Raw genomic sequence first — 17,796 nt, forward strand, 5'->3', positions numbered from 1 at the left:
AGATATGGCAAACAATAATAATACATAACATCTATAAAGCGCCATTCAGGACACAAAAGGCTGTGCTTGGTTGAATATTGAAACGGGCCAAGGATGCAGAACTGAGGACAGGGCTGTCTGCTGAGGGCCCTTATCTGCTCCGTCTGTCTTTAATCTTGAGGCAATTTAGTAGTTAACGTTGTTAGACTAGCTGCTGCAACTGGCTGCACATGATCTGGGCCCTGGTGAAGCTCAGCTCCAATTATCAAACTAAGAGGCGTATGCATTTTATTTAGCCACTCAAATGAGTATACCACATTTTATGCGTTCCACGCCAGAAAATTCGCTCATGTCAACCTGCACCCCTGGTTCAAATTATGCTATATTGTAGGGGTCTTGTGCACGAGACCCCTACAATATAGCACAGACATGAACAACATAGCAACTAGATTAACAGGTTTTCTGTCCACCTTGCCCAGTCTTGTTCATAATTCTGTTTGTTTTACTGTGTTGCGGTGACTGCGACTGGATGCCTTGTATGCTGCGGAGACTGTGAATGAATGCCGGGAAACCCCTGACGGTTAACCGGCCAGCATAGACACCATTATTTTTTCTTAAATGACTTAAAATGTTTGCTTGTATTCCTATCTATTTCAATTATGGCACCATTGCACTCTATGCTATTCCATGCTAATTAAGGGATTTTTTTTTTGCCCCTGGGGGATACAATAAATATAATATGGAATTTTAAGCCTTTTGAGACTGTAACTGTGATGATGGGCTACATAAATAAAATGCAGTTGAATTTAATGAATATGAACATGCACGGACACACGCACACACACAAACACACACACACACACACACACACATACACAGCCCTACAATCATGTGGATATCAGTTTGTAAATCATTTGTGCTATATATTCTGAAAAACATTAAGGGATATAAATGTCATCCATGAATCTAGTCTTTGGGTTTTAATACTACAAGAGCCTGGCTCTCTTGCAATATGTATTGCTCATATTTCTGCATGGAGTCTGATAAGCCCATTAAGATATTGTGGACAGGTGACAGTTATGTATTTGATTAGGTGCTAGGGGGAATTTGATTTGGAAGAGGGTGGACATTCCTTAAATCCCACAATATTTGGGATGATAATCTAAGGGTTCAGGGTTCAAGTCCCTGTACGGGCTTAATCTATTTGAACACAGATAGAATACCTGATGCCTAACATCAAGACAGAATGCCTGACTTGATTCTGACCTCTAGTAGGAATAGGTTACAAGAGGGGAACATGTGGGCAAGTTTGATACAAAACCAACTAAGGAAACTAAGCGGAGCCTTTTGATCCAATTGAGACGTTGGTAACACGTGCTTCCTGCATCTTAAAAAGACCAACGCTAACTAGAAAATGCATCTCCTGCAGAAAATGTGGTGGGTCCTGTAGAACAAAGTGAGGTTCAAAATATGTTTTAGTAAAGACACATGGTATAAGATGTAAAGGAATGTTAAATGGCTTAAATCAAGTGAAGGGATTTGAACAGAGTCTAAATGGAGTAAACAATGTAAACATGTACACCATTTAAAAAATAATAATGGTTAGAAACAAATAAAGTCAAGAGTTAAACAAATAGCTAGTGATCAAGTTTAAATGGTATTGTCTGCAACGGTTTGCTGTTGTGATAGCCAGCTTGGGCTGAAGCTCATCTAGAAAGTTCTCATGCTCTAGCAGGCTCAACGTAAGTCAATGAGACCAAGATGCACAAAGCAGGTATGAAATTAATCTTTGATTCTGAAAACAGTATGAAGTCTGAGGTGGTTGACTTCCATTGTAAAAATAGTATATTAAACATAGGATATCTTAATATGAGTCTAAAATTGAAAGTCTCTAGGTGGAAAAATTGTGGAAGGAGTAGGGTCCCAACGTTTGAAAATAAAGAAATACTATAGATTTTTGGGGAAGTACACCTATGCTTATTACATCAACAAAGGACAACAAAATCAACACTAACTGTACACACAATTAAATAATGCCCCTTTAGATTGTGGCCTACTTTCCTGATATTTTTCTACAACTGAACCTTCCAAATGTTAATTAGTGATTAAATTGCAAACATATATTAGCTGTTGCATTAATGTCTTGTCTTTGTATCTGTTGTTGTATTTCATTCTATAGTTTCTACATGTACTTCATGTGTTAGAATTTAAGATTTTTTACACACATTGTTCACTTGTTCAGACGTCTTCTATATATCATAATAGTATTATAATATTATTGGATTATTACCAATAATACATAACAATCTGTGTAATTATTATCTAACAATAATTACACAAAATGGACAATATGTTTAAACATAAGAAAATTCCCCATCACACCCACAAAAATATCTCTCGCTTGTATATTATGTCTGTGAAAGACTGAAAGACTGTATAAGGCAGACATAATCATCACTAACTATCTCGTTTTTTTGTGTTCTGTAAAAGAGCGCTATCACGTGCAAAGGTAGTGATTGGGCGGGCTTAAGTTGACGTAGGCAGAGCCCTCGCCCAATCCGCGCATCTGTTGTGCGGCTTCCCATTCGTCCATAAACACTGTGACCGTATGTCGCAGGCTTCAGTCAGGCACGGCGGGCAGCAGACTGAGTAAGTGAGGCCGAGGTTCAATATCACTCGTTACAGGGGCTCGATTAGAGGCGTTCAAACGTATGCACAAGCTGCAATGGAAATTAGTTTTTGAGACAAAAAAAGATACAGAAACATGCCAGCAGCCTTACCCGTCATCCCCTAGGAAGTGTCTACTGTCAGGGGAGCCTGTATGCTAGGTAGCTAGGCTAGCTAGGTCTTATTGGTAACAGTCATTGAGTAACAGCTTGGGGGGGCGTGGGTTGCTTCAGTGCGATAGTCTCCTCTTGTCCAAGCTGGGGTCGTCTGGACGGTTCCTGAATATGATACACCATGAGTCAGAGGGACACCGTGGTTCATCTCTTCGCAGGAGGGTGAGTTCGCATCCCAGTAATGTCTCCCAGTAGCCTAGTTAGCTTGCTCTGCTTTGTGATGCGCCGCATCGCCTCGCTTCGCTTGACGTCGATTCCCAGTTTGGCTCAATGCAAAATGTGCATGTGTCATTTACTTTGAGTCATTGGTGTTCATTTACTGCAATAAATTGAATGTTGTGAAACCCAAAACATACGTGAACCCTGCTAATGGAGGCTGATATGCATGTACAACAACCACAGGTGTAGAGAAATGCCCCACGTTAAATGTGCCTCGAATTGCTTGACTTAAATGCTGAAATGAAATGTTTAAATATAGTGACAAGGCACATGGTGACTATGTACTATGTAAAGTGTAAGATGTCAAACTTGTCATTCAGCTTTTTATTTCAATGACACTTGCATGCCTAACCGATTGTGATAAGCTCATCGTGATATTGGTTTATTGCAGTATTCAGCCTTCAAATAAAATGTACAGTGAGACTGGCAAGGCTGTCACTGAAGGATAGGACAAGTTTGTGCAAGATTAAACTGTTATACAGAGTTATTGCAATATCGATAAAGACCAGTCGTGCATAACTGACTGATGCAACATCACATCCGTTGTTTCTATTGGAGACGGAATGCACGCTTGTCTATGCATTGTAGCCCATCTGTGCTTGTCTATGCAGTCTCTTTGTAGAGATATATTCAACGTGTTTGCAGTCAGGCAAAATCCAGACGAGTGCCCAATGTCCACAGAATCAATTTGTTTTGCATTTATAATATGTTATTAGCACCTATGCCAGAAGTAATAAACGTCGTACCAATATCTTTGGAGTTTGGTACCGTATTTCAGATACAGAAGGAGCTCTTGTAAGCAAATCCAGTGTCCTCTGTAGACATGAGCGCACTTTCTCTGCAGCATGTTAAATCTCAAAATTTTGTCCCAGGCATGAAATGCTGGCCTGCTAGCAAAATCCGTTGACGGAGCTTATCTGTTACCGCTGCCGTCTCTATTTGTAATGATTGAAAATTAACCCCAAACCAGTGGCACAGTACTGTGACTGTTGATAAGTGGTAGACACACAATGTCCTGCCAAACAGAGTAGTTTATCTTTTTTTCAGATGACCTCAGTCTGGAGTATATTCTGTACAACGAGGAACTTTTGAATTCGTAGTAGACTTTCCTTTTTTTATAAGCTTGGGTTTATCAAGAGGGGTTTTGAAATAAAAGTCTGGCACATTATCCAGTGAAGAATGTTGCCAGTCAGGTAACTAATTTCCCATTTGTAATGAACACATGCAAAAAATTAATGTGCATGCTCCCGACACTATTGCTCGACCATATTTCTACATTTTGTTGGGTTGCCCAGTATATCAAAAACATTATAGAAATATGCAATCACAGAATTAGTGATTTTACTGAAGAGGTCTGCTCCCTCTGTGTTGCCTTTTCCGTGTATTGCAACAGAGCTATGAAGGTATTATTGTAGCAAAAGTCTTTAGCACCTGTAACTGCAGAATTTGAATGCGTACACTAAAGTCAAAGTAAATTTGAAGTCGTATATATTTATTTTGCATGTGTACTCTAAAGTCACAAATGTGTAACAGTATTTGAAGTCGTAAATATTTTTTCAGTTTCCTGCCATAATTCAAACCTGAAAAAAAAAGTTTCAAAGGCTTGTAAGTCTGGGTTTGTAAATGTAAATGGGATTCTGCAAACAGGTGTTCATACATTGAGAAATACGTTTTGAAAGGTTGAATATTTAGTTTTAAAAACTTGTAAAGGTGTACGTTTACGACATTGCAACGTATTTTTTCAGAACTGACTTTTCAGCACTGACTTTTCAGAGATTTGACCACCACAGGCGCAAGCTGTGAGTCACGGATATTGGCAGTGTCTGACGCCACTCGTTTTGAAACTCCTGACAGTCGAATCTGAAAAAAAAAAAAACGTTCCTGTGGCGGTACCATTTAGGTCTTAACCTATTGGTTGCTCTCGGCTGACGTACATTCCAATCACATGTGCCGTTCACCGGGCTGTGCTGTGATGACACGAATAACAAGCGACTTTCGCGGTTGATTTTGATTTCCATTTTCTGGAACCATGGCTGTTTCCCAAAGTGAAGGCTGCAGCCTTGCTAGGACACGTCCTTGCTAGTCGCGTCCTATGGAGATGAGACTATCAACCGCGGAAGTCGCTTGTTATTCGTGTCATCGGCAGAGCACTGTCAATCACGCACAGCCCGGTGAACGGCACATGTGATTGGAATGTACGTCAGCCGAGAGCAACCAATAGGTTTAGAGCTAAATGGTACCGCCCCCAGGAACGTTTTTTTTTTTTTTCAGATTCGACTGTCAGGAGTTTCAAAACGAGTGGCGTCAGAACACTGCCAATATTCACGTGACTTAAAGCTTGCGCCTGTATGGTCAAATCTCTGAAAAGTCAGTGCTGAAAAGTAAGTTCTGAAAAAATATGTTGCAATGTCGTAAACGTACACCTTTACAAGTTTTTAACACTAAATATTCAACCTTTCAAAACGTATTTCTCAATGTATGAACACCTGTTTGCAGAATCCCATTTACAATGTTTCAAAACCGGGCAACAATGAAATACACTGTTAGAACAGTGCCAGATTTGAAACTCTGCAAATGCGCTGGTGAAATTGTTTGAACTTTGAAAATGTGTTGGTGAAAATGATGAAGATAAAATAGAACACAAAATCATGTTTACAGATGTTTGAATTTTGGTTTTATTTTTTTTTCAGGTTATAATCTCTTTTTTCAGTGTTGCAAAACCTTTTTTACAAGGTGTTGAGTTTTCAAACCCAGACTTACAAGCCTTTGAAACTTTTTTTTTCAGGTTTGAATTATGGCAGGAAACTGACTCCATAGTCTACGAGTACGCAAATCTGTTGCAGCAGGTGCACAAATTCTTTTGCTACAATCTTTGCAGCGCAGTTGGTGCAAAACACATTCGCACAATCGTGTTTCATAATCTGAGAACATGCCCAAAATGGGTGTATTCGTAAACCCAAATTTGAACTAATGCATCAGAAGTTGCACATCTGAAAAATTCTCACAAATAAAATGATAAAGAACGCTATGTTGATTCGGCATTTTAATGAGCGAGCACAAGTCCATCGTTACAACTGCTCGAATCTGCTCCTGCAAGTCTCAGCCATGGACCTATAAAGATCGCAGCATACTCTTTGCGTGGGATAGGTTCCTTTCTGGAGAAGTGAAGAGGGCGTCCTACTGAACGGAGGTGGGTATCCTACATTATGTTAATTGAAATGACTTGGTTCAAGTGAATTCCCCCCAAAGTATTGCATTAATGCCGCAAATGTGCTCAATGGACAAGCATGAGTACCACTAGCCTATCTATCTGGTGATCGCGTAGCAAATTGTAATTTTACCGGTTCAAACCAGCGCTTAAAATATTTTCAAATCATTTGGGCGATGAGGGGGATTCAAACTATTTTTTGAATCTTTTTTTGGGCAACTTCACACAGGCGGCGCAGCATCAAAGACATTTCTGAACTTGTGTTATGGCGACCATTAAAATACATTGAAGGACATTTGCGGCATGTTAATGCAATACTTTGGGGGGAATTCACTTGAACAAAGTAATTTCATTAACATAATGTAGGTTACCCACCTACTTCTCCAGAAAGGTACGTATCCCGCGCAAAGAGTATGCTGCGATCTTTATAGGTCCATGGCTGGCACGCGGTGGGTCCCAGTGTAATCTGAGAAATGCATCCCTGCCGGCGACTTTCATTGGATTAGGAAATTATGGGCGGAACTATTTTGTCCCGCCCACGGACGCTCTGGCATCTACGGATACGAATACTTTTGCTACACATTTACCACCTAGACGTGTTGCAAAAAACCCCACAGCTGAGACTTGCAGGAGCAGATTCGAGCAGTTGTAACGATGGACTTGTGCTCGCTCATTAAAATGCCGAATCAACATAGCGTTCTTTATCATTTTATTTGTGAGGACATTTTTCACAGATGTGCAACTTCTGATGCATTAGTTCAAATTTGGGTTTACGAATGCACACATTTTGGGCATGTTCTCAGATTATGAAACACGGGTGTGCGAATGTGTTTTGCACCAACTGCGCTGCAATGATTGTAGCAAAAGGATTTGTACACCTGTAACACCGATTTGCGTACTCGTAGACCCTATTTTGTGTTTACAATGGTAGAAAAAATATTTACGACTTCAAATGTACTGTAGCACATTTGTGACTGTAGAGTACACATGCAAAATAAATATATACAACTTCAAATTTACTGTGACTTTAGTGTACGCATTCAAATTCTGCAGTTACAGGTGCTAAAGAATTTTGCTACAATAATACCTATACAGAGGGGCCAATCCTAGGCAATCAGGTTAACATGAACAAAACCTTTACCTTTCTCTTGCTTGATACAGTAATTACACAATTACAAAATCTTTAAACGCTTACGACTACACCAAGGTTTTGTAAACAATTGATCATTTGACAGCAGTTGTCAATGATGTCCCTTTTTCTATGGCAGTTAAACAGTTTATTTTGAAACTCCTGACCTAAAGATTGTACAATTATCATGCAGGCCTGCTATATTGAACGTTGATTATTGCATGGAATGTGGTCGTCGCCATGCAACAAGGTCATTTCTACCTCTGTTCCAGGTCTGGAGGTACAGTAGGAGCCATATTGACCTGTCCGCTGGAAGTGGTGAAGACGCGTCTGCAGTCCTCCTCCGTCACCCTCTATGTGTCTGAGGTGCAGCTGAGCACTGCCAATGGGGCGAGTGTGGCCCGCATGTCACCGCCGGGTCCCTTGCACTGCCTCAAGTAGGTCTCTGTTTAATTACATTTCAAGCTGCTATCGGTAAGATTCAAGAGTTTTAATGAAAGATGGTGGTAAAGCGTACAAGAGAGCAGGATTTTGAGACTAAACCCAAACAATTAACCCTCCCTCTCTGCTCCCTTTGTTTTCCACTATTGCTAAATGTAATATTCACCCAACTGTGACTGACAGACGAGATAGATTCCCTGAGCCAATCACAGAAAAGATGCCCTGATTGGTCAGAAATTAGCAGGGAGTGGTCTGAACCTGACATTGGCTCATACAGAGGCAGGCGCATTTGACTCAAAACAGATATTTCACCAAGCATTTCCCTCACTTGAAGCTGATGGATGGCTATGCCATTTATAACAAAATTCACTCTAATAATAACTCTTGAATCTGGCCTACATCTTTTTAAACCATTAAACAATGGTTTGCTTCCTCCCTACGCACATTTGTCTGGGCTCTCTGGGCTATTATACGTTGACAACGTAATTTACATGTTTATAGTGTCCATGAGCGTTGAGTGTTGGGTATGTTTATGAGTGGTAGAAGCTCTGTTGTGCGGCCACATGTATGTACTCTACGGCAGCGTCGAAAAGGATTAGCTAAAGGATGTCATTGCCATGGTTGCTCATGCTGACAGCCTCTCTCTGTAATCAGACTCTACAACGCCAGCTTGAGGGTGCCGGCTCTGCACTGACCAAAAAGACACCAATCCTTTAGGTTTCACTATGCATCCCGCTGGCCTTCAGTTTTGGTCTTTTACTTTTACGCGTAGAAAAGAATGCCGCAGTCAGTTAGGCGATCCAAGTAACATAAACCTGCACCCTCCCTCCGGTCTTTTGGGCAAAGTGTATCAAACTGGTCCAACACGTTGCACTGGGTTACGCAATAATATATACAACGCCGCCTTTTCAATCCCATTCAAAAAGCTTTTTGGCACTACTATTGTTTTGAACAGTATTACCGATTCATTATTTATCTTTATTTTTTTACTTGATGTAAGTATGTTTTCTTTACCTACGAGAGTTTTGCACTATGTAATTGTACAATAATAAAAAAATATTTGTTAAAAAAAAAAATTATGTATAGATATTTTTATACATTGGTAGTCAAGGCGGGCCCTACTGTTTAAGGCGGCCGCCTTAACCATACAGTGCTGGGGGAGACGCTGCAAAGGATACCATTTTGAAAGTATTGAGGGCCAAAGAATTTGAATTCCTTTCCCTGGGCAGATGGTTGTTTCAGGCTTTAACACGTATTTCTGTGTATTCAGGTTGATCTTGGAGAAAGAAGGACCTCGCTCGCTGTTTCGGGGTTTGGGACCCAACCTGGTGGGCGTTGCCCCATCCAGGTAAGAGTGTAAAAAGTGTCAAGAATGTGTAAGACTGTTTCTGTTCAAAAGCCCTTTCTGTTCATAATTACAATGATGAGGACAAAATAGATAAACTCTACGGAATTGCCACTCCAATTTTGCTTGTGTCCATCCAGATCATTTGATATAAGAGGTTCTGTTATCACATCACACTAGGGTTGGATGGCTAGTGGAGAAGTTGAATGGGTTTATTCTCTACGTACTATACTTACTTACTACTACTTTTCCATTGTTCAGGCATTTCTTTGATTGATGACAACACTGACATCAGGACGATGTTGGAAACATTTGACAGTTGTTCAAAATCCTGCCAAAGATGTGCCCAATATCTGATCATATTTGTTACATTTAAGCATTCAGTTATTTTTAAAATCCTTATATCACCTACCCTTCCCTACATAAAAAAAAAAAAAGTACCTTAATTTAACCAGGATAGGTCTGCTTGAGATTAAAAATCTATTTTACAAGAGAGTCCTGGCCAAGACAGGCAGCAGCACAGTTTCACAGTTACAGACAATAATTTGAAAACAACAGAAGGCATATAAATAGAGTCACAGTCAGAACATCATCAAACAAAGCATGTACAGACAGAAGAGCACGCTTCAAAACGTCATTAAGAAGGGATCCCTCATCATGCTTTTAAATTAGACTACAGGACTTGCCAGTACTCCAAAGTCTCGGTAGACATTTAGAGTAATGCATGGACCTCGGGGAAAGTCATTCATGCATGCTTATTAATGGAATCCATTTACCTTGAAAGGCCAGCAATGCCCTCAATGCTGTGTAGGACACTTTTATACTGTTACATCTTGTACACAAATGGGGTTCTGAATTACATCTGCTTAGCGGATCGAAGCAGGGTACATAACATTGACGCTCACACTCATGGAATAGTAAAGGATCTGAGTGGAAAGTGTCAGTGTTGCTCACCTGCCATGCAAAATTTCTGCTAATGCTATTTTTCCTCCAGATGATAATGTCGGCAACGTTGTGCCTAATGATGCTGGGTGGTGACTAATGCTATATTGAGCTAGTGCTGGCACTAGGCATGTGTCGAGTGTTTGCGTTCTGGGCTAATGAATGCTGACACAGGGACTATGCAGTGTAAACACGTGCTGGTCTTCCCTTAAAGAGCCAGTGAGCCCATTGTTAAAAAAAAAAAAAAAAAAAGCCTTTTGGAAATAAGTGTAAAAAAAAAAGCCCTACTTTCTCACGGACATCGCAGTCAACCGCTGCCCAGACAAAGCTCTACACGTCCACACAAACTGCGGCGCCGGTGCCCTTTGGTCGTGACTCGTGACGTCAGTCTACCTCGAAAAGGTAGTTTGACGTCACGAAAAGAACGCCACCTTCGTTCAGCAGAGTAGAACGTTCACATAGTGTTTTGGGGAGAATGACAAAACATCTAACTTGGGAACTTATTTCAGTAACGGTGATCAAATGCATTGATCACTATGTTGCCAATCATATACGACAAATGACCACGTTCAAAACTGGTTTGGGTTCACTTGCTCTTTAAATTTGAAATGAACACTGAAATACATAGAGGAAACCACCAAGTTCAGAACCTCTCCTTTCTTAAAGAGACTAAGCTTTGAGTGGTGATACGTGTTTGTCAGAAACATGTTGAACTTGAACCTATTTACAAACTTCTTAAAAGAGGGCAGGGGCTCAGGCCGCAAGAGTTTCATCTGCTTAAGCCAGATCAGCATCTGTGTATCTCCCTGCTTGTGTCAATCACATCAGTTACAACCAGTCTGCCCTCCTACTATTGTCCTATTTGGGAATACAATCTCCACAATTGGACAAAGGGAATTTGATGCTTTGCTCTTTTAGGGTCTGTTGAAATGTTTCAGCTTTTAGCTTGTTACAGTGATAATACGGTTGTCATGTTGTTAAGTAGCGGCATGACGAGTGATGGTGGGTGGCTTGTTTATTTAGATGTACATAAATAGACTTTAATTAGCCGTCGTACTACAGAACGTAGCATGCATCTGTAAACATGTTTCTAATGTCTCACTTTTATGTGTAATTGCATCCGTTTCTTACAGAGCCATTTACTTTGCTGCGTACTCCAGCGCCAAAGAGAGGCTGAATGGAGTCCTGGAGCCAGACTCCACGCAGGTGCACATGGTATCGGCTGGCCTGGCAGGTAATCAACTTCATGACGTGTTGTAATTTGCATTTAAGCCGGTGTAAAGATTATTGGTCCTACATCATCCACACCCTGTAGCTATTTAATATCCAGCCATGTTCCTGAGAACTAGCAGCTGTTGAACTACTGTGTGAACTACACCCATACACAGTATATATGGAAACAAATCTCAAATCGATCATATTGATTGATTGCTGCCGGCTTTCTGCAATGTTCTGCACTCAATTGTAGCAAAAACCTCCATAGTTCAGTCCAGAAACCTATACTCATGATGGGAGTGCATGTCACTCAGACGGCTTGACCACGTGTTTGGTGTCGTGCACCACAACACAAATCCTAGCAGCCGCCACCACCATCATGTTTTCCTAAACTAACGTCTCCCCCTAGGGGCCAACCCTATTCGCTGCAGGCTCACAGGGAGACCTGATTATGGGTGCTCCCGAGTTAGCTGTAATCCTAAGCCTGATGAGGTGATGGGCCAACAAGATACCCAGCCCGTCTGTTTGCCAAAGGCACTCTGATAGTTGATACAGATGGCTCTCACTTAAAATGGGCCCCAAACATGATAAACGTTACTAAATTCAGTCAAGCGCAGGCATAGCTTGCACGGGGGCCTATGCTGGCACATACACAGGGATGTGCAAGGGGTTCTGTTTATTGGTTGAAATGAAGGACAAAACCTGTCTTTATTCCACCAACATTTCTTCCACTGTGGGCTTGACTCTGGTGCATTGAATCCTGTGGATGCTGTTTGTACGTTGACGGTGTATTTTCTATAATGAGGGTGGTGATGGTGGGACGGGTGTATCTGGGTACATTGGGGGGGGTGTATCTGGGTACGTTGGGGGGGGGGGCTGTATCTGGATACGTTGGGGAGGGGGTGTATCTGGGTACGTTGAGGGGCTTGCATGCCGGTCAGTGTGCCACACAACACAAGCCTGTGTCTGTTTTAGGCCTTTGCTCTACCGTAGCTCTTCTCTGGCACAAGGGCACAGAGACCCCTACTCCCCCACTCTCCACCTGGGGTCTCTGTGAGGTGCTGCATCTGTGAGGAGAGTAGCTCGGGTCTGCGTGAGTACTCACCACAGAGCTGTGCTTCTTCTATTTCTTCTTCCTCTTCTCCATAATCCCCTATCAGTCTTCCTCCTTTCTTTTGTTCTTTCTTTCTTTTGCCACACCAGTTATCAGATGCACAGTGCACGGGTCTTTTCTATGTCTGTCAGCGGCCATGTCGAATAGTTTAACTCCTCCTTTTTCTCTCCGAGCTGCCTTACTAGTCTTTACACCAGCTAAACTTCTCAATTTTTAATTCCCTACTGTCCTCCTGGCCAACCAAAGTTCAGGAATGCAGCATAAAGAATATACACACATCTCAGCTATAACAGTTGACCAGTAGGTAAAGTTGTTTCCCGACTGGTAGCTCTTTATTTAAAGACGTTGGTTTTATCTGGGGTTTTTTTAGCACTCATGTGGTATATAGTATATAGATTAAAATAGCCCTCATAGTATGGTAACGTGATCCTCTCCCTCCCTGTCCCCAGGCTTCACTGCCATCACCGCCACCAACCCCATCTGGCTCATAAAGACTCGGCTGCAGCTGGACGCCAGGTAGGCTCTGCTGGGGTCATTTTTGTTTATCAGGTACTATCAGCACTTTGTTCAACATGAGACGTTTTGTATTGTCCCAGCCCAAGGCTATGGTTGAAGAAAAGTGGGACAGACGACACACGATAGTATTCAATACTTCAATGGCAAATATTTCAACACTAAAGTTGTCTCTAAACGCGTGCTTTCCTTGACGTCCCTCAGAAACCGCGGGGAGCATCAGATGAGTGCTTTTGAGTGCATGCGGCGGGTGTACCGTGCCGACGGCCTGCGCGGCTTCTACCGTGGCATGTCTGCGTCCTACGCGGGCATCTCAGAGACTGTGATCCACTTTGTGATCTACGAGAGCATCAAGCGGCGCCTCCAGGAGGCCAAGGCCGCCCACCACATGGAGGACGAGGAGGAGGCGTCCAAGGACGCCTCAGACTTTGTTGGCATGATGCTCGCCGCCGCCACCTCCAAGACCTGCGCCACATCCATCGCCTATCCTCACGGTGAGAGCATCCCGGCTCCCGCTAGAGCAGACGTGACTGATCATTTACAGGAATGGGACACACAAAAACTTTGCAAAGTTCATTTTTTCTTTGGAGATTTATGTAGGATAACGTAAAACATGATTTGGATTTGTGGATTTTCCGATTTATGATTTGAAGCTGATTTGTACCATGGAAATCCCATTGTAGTGAATCACCACGGAGTAGCCCTAATAAGCCCCTGAATCCTTTCCTCCTGTCTCTCGTGTTCCTTCTGCAGAAGTGATTCGTACCCGGCTACGAGAGGAAGGCACCAAGTACCACTCATTCTTCCAGACTCTCACCACGGTGCCCAGGGAGGAGGGCTTCCGTGCGCTGTACCGCGGCCTCACCACCCACCTGGTGCGGCAGATCCCCAACACCGCCATCATGATGTGCACCTACGAGCTGGTGGTCTACCTCCTCAGCGGTTAAACAACAACATCGACCACCACGACTAGAAAACAAACAAACAGCGCAGTCATTCATTCGTGTTTGTGTAACCCCTGCCCCCTTTCCATTTCAAAGAGTCGGACTGAGAAAAAGAGTGTGAGAGAGAGGGAACCAACTCCCATATAGAACGGTATGTGAAGAAGCGAGACCCCCTCTTCAGATAGACAGCCTGAGCGCTGGGCTCACCCTGTGTCTTACTGAGGTCAGTTGGCTGCTTTATAAATGGGGATGTGTCTTTCTCTGTTCCCATGGGCAGCCTAAAACATTGTGAAGTTGTTGGCCAATGGTGTTGACCCCTGAAAACTTCTTGTTGCTTTTGAAAACGTTATAATTTGACCACCCTTCCTCCCTCCCTCTCTCTCTCAGGGGTTATAGGGGCCACATTACTGTACCGAAAAGTATATTTAATTACGATAACCGAGCCGAAGACAATAAATGAAGTTAAAAAAACTCCAATACTAATAAAAAATAAGTCAAAGTAATCTCATTGCTGGCACTGAGCCGGAATTAAGTATAGTGGCAGGAAACCAAACCAGATATTCTTGCCATCTGATAATTTAGATGCATTCTTTGGCTTTGGGGGCCTTTCAGATTATTTTGTTTTTTTTGTCTGCAAGTTGGATTCAGAAACTTGAATGGCCGTTGCAGTGCAGCTGCCCCGCATTGATAATCTGTAAGTGGTCGGGGGACCACTGGTGCAGTCTAGGGGCCAGGGGGGGGGTTGTGCTTTCTTGTGTGAACCGAGTAGAAAAGCACAATGGATGCAGTGATAGGGTTGTGGATGCTCATTCTCCTAGTGTTAAACACAAGGTGAGTTGTGTGTGTGGTCGCTGCTTGCACTCAAGGGAGCCTTTATCGATAAGTGCTAAGCAAACTCACGGACCGATAGCTAGCTCTGCGGTTCATCCTCAACACCCCGGTCCCTTAAGATGTGCCAGATGCTTGCCGTGGTCGAGACATGTAGGTGTCCCTAAACGTACCCGATGTTTAACGCATAGTTCTGTGATTATACCTCATCAAATATAGAATAAAGTATCGGTTTAAAGGCAGTGTTCAGACCTTACCTCTTCACATGGAGTGTGCGTATCACATGGAGTCTGAGATTTGCCTGCAGGCAGCAGTTTCTTAACCAACTGGAATCTAAGAAGGAAAAACAATATCATCATTACTAATAAGCCATTAACTCAAACCAGTAACTGACCAATTTGTGAAACATCCAAAATAGACAATTTAAACTAGTTATTCTATTGGCTACAGGACATGCTTTATAATGATAAAGTATTTCAACTAGGGATGCAAATTATCGAGTAATTCATTAATCGATAGTTGTTTCATCTTATCGATCGATGATCGATTAATTGATAAGCGGCAATTCTTCTGAGAAGCTGAATTTCCTTCTGAATGTGACACATTTAGGTGGTAATTCAACGAAGTCGTTTAGTTGTTGTACTTAAAAATACTTCCACATATTGTGCATTTGGCGTCTTTGTCATCATTAACCAACTTAAAGTGGCTCCATACTGCACTCCGTTTTGCCCTCTTCATCGTGTCAGTGTCCCGCTTTTCGTTTGTCTTGTCCTGCCGTGTTCCAATACCCGTACTGTCCGTACTTACTAGCCAAAATTTGAGTACGCAGTACTCCAATTCAGATCCGGCGAGAAGAAGTATACTTCAAGGACCCGGATGCCGTACTCAAAACGGGCTAATCGTGAAGTGTGGATCGAAGGACACTCCCCGTACTCAACGGCAGCCTTCTTAGCTACGTAGCAGAAGAGGCGGAGCCAGGCTGAGCCAAAGTCGGCGCATTTTCCACATAGCCTGCATTAATAGTCATTTTGTAGTTTTTATAGTTTTTATAGCTGCTAGGCGTAAAGAGTTCACCGTTCAAAGCGGGATGTTTATTGCGGGGGAGGAGCCACGGCGGCAGTCGTGATCGTAATTTCCGGTTAGTGCACCACGGAGTAGCCTACTCGATTTGGAACAGCACTCACATCTGAAAAATTAACGTAGTAGCCAGTGCGGATAGTATACTTCCTTTAAGTATACTCATGGAAGTACGGGTATTGGAACACGGCCCTGCTTTGCTTGTGTTCCCGCTTGTGTTCCCGCGTGTGCGTCAAGTACGTCTGGCGTCAAGTGCGCCCTCACGTGGACGGTTGGGGAATTACGGGTTAAAATGCGATTAATTGCAAGTAATTTATTTTAATCGAGTAATCTCTTATCGACAATTAATCGATAATCGATTAATTGTTTGCATCCCTAATTTCAACAAATGAAGGGTTGTTGTGGCATTTTTATGTGTTAAGTTAAATGCATAAGCCAGTCTTCCCACACGTCATTTGCTTCTCCATCAAGCTGTCGTCATTATTTATGCACTTTTACATTGCTTCTAGCAGTTGTATGTGTTCTCTATATGTTAATGTTGTATTGTTGTGCCCTTTTTGCAATCCAGGATGGATGACCAGGTCAATCATCTAATTTACTCTTTTGTATGTGTACGTGCGTCAGGATTTGTGTGTGATGTTACACAACTGAGGCTGAACCCATTCCTTGTTGAGCTGTTTTTATTTTTTGCACCATTGAGGGCCCTCATCATTTGACCTCTCAAATGATGAACTCCCGTAATAAAGAAGCGTCCTATGTGAATACCCTGATCCTTTTCTATGATGCATTTCACTCAAGCTTATGTTGATGACTTCCAACTGGCAATATGCACCCTCATGCCCAACTCCCCGTCCTTAATATGCAACACATGTGCTACACTTTGTGCCGTCTCACCTGAAGCTATACAAGTATCTGCGCCTGCTGCCCAACATATACTATCTAGGCTTGACTAGATTCTAGACTACTAAAATACACTAGTTAAATATGCAAGTAAATATGGCTATGGTCCACACAACGTTGTTTATTATAATGTTGCTCAGACTCCAGTTTCAGCTTGCAACTGTAGGGCTGGACCTAGACTTGGGTGATCCTTTATATGTAAAGGCTATGTTGGGTTGCTTATGCTTTCTGTGGCTCGGGATTACCAACCTCCCTGTTCGATCTAATTGGAGTTGTGTTAACCTTGACGAAAATCACAGCCTGAAGATGGCTCAATTGGCAATTAAACGTTTGCATTGCGTCACCTTGAGGTGTGTGTGTGTGTGTGTGTATGTGCGCGGGTGCGTGTTGGTGTGTGTCTGCGCGTTTGTGTTGGTGCGCTCGTCTCCACGTTGCGTCATGTCTCTTTCAGTGTGTGTATAATAGTATGCAGTCGTTCTTATTGCCACAAGCAGTGTTTTCATTTGAATGTGAGGTTGGTTTTCTGGCCCCCTTTTTTCCCATGTCATATTTGATGAGTAAGTGTGACTCTGTCTATGCATTCTCATGCCTGTTTTTGGAAAACATTCAATAAAATGGAAAGAATGCACGTATCTCTGTTGATTTTTTCTTTTATTGTTGTTATTAAGAATACGGCCAGTAGATGTCACTGTAAGGTTTCTTTATTTTTTTATGTTTTAACATTTTGAAAAAAAACCTTGGGAGGTATTGCCTCAGGAGGCAATGCCTCCTGAGTGTCGAGGTGTCCCTGAGCAAGACGCCTCACCCTAACTTGTCCCGACGAGCTGGCTGTTGTATTGCATGGTTGACACCGCCAGTGTGTGAATGCTTGTGTGAATTATAGGCAATAAAGAGGTTTCAGTGGTCAATGGTTAGAAAAGTGTGATATAAAAAGCAGTTTATTTACAACTTAACCACAGCTAGAATCTATCTAGTAAAGATGGACCATAGTTAGGAGGACCATCCTGGTAAAGATGGAAGAAAAGGCTTTTTAAGAATCAAAACAATATTCTGGGCCTCCCCTAAGGGAAGACCGTGTCAATAGCGTATGGACATCATACAC

At 42.4% G+C, this 17,796-nt stretch overlaps 1 protein-coding gene across 1 annotated transcript; it reads left to right on the forward strand.

Annotated features, from left to right (window-relative positions):
- The first annotated feature begins 2,566 nt into the window (after positions 1-2,566).
- LOC130405806 (solute carrier family 25 member 36-A-like) lies at positions 2,567-17,336 on the forward strand. Its single transcript, XM_056611039.1, has 7 exons — positions 2,567-2,981; positions 7,648-7,812; positions 9,087-9,164; positions 11,237-11,337; positions 12,882-12,948; positions 13,150-13,439; positions 13,699-17,336. The coding sequence occupies exons 1-7, from the start codon at positions 2,941-2,943 to the stop codon at positions 13,890-13,892; spliced, it is 936 nt and encodes a 311-aa protein (XP_056467014.1). The 5' UTR covers positions 2,567-2,940; the 3' UTR covers positions 13,893-17,336.
- Positions 17,337-17,796: the final 460 nt, after the last annotated feature.

Source organism: Gadus chalcogrammus, chromosome 16 (assembly GCF_026213295.1).
Source record: "Gadus chalcogrammus isolate NIFS_2021 chromosome 16, NIFS_Gcha_1.0, whole genome shotgun sequence".
Lineage (NCBI taxonomy): Eukaryota > Metazoa > Chordata > Actinopteri > Gadiformes > Gadidae > Gadus > Gadus chalcogrammus.

Bases quoted from the DNA above. Each gene is read 5' to 3' on its own strand.
- LOC130405806 (XM_056611039.1), top strand. From the start codon at position 2,941: ATGAGTCAGAGGGACACCGTGGTTCATCTCTTCGCAGGAGG. The intron at 2,982-7,647 runs GTGAGTTCGCAT...CCTCTGTTCCAG, and splicing joins GTTCATCTCTTCGCAGGAGG to GTCTGGAGGTACAGTAGGAG. The intron at 9,165-11,236 runs GTAAGAGTGTAA...CGTTTCTTACAG, and splicing joins GTGGGCGTTGCCCCATCCAG to AGCCATTTACTTTGCTGCGT.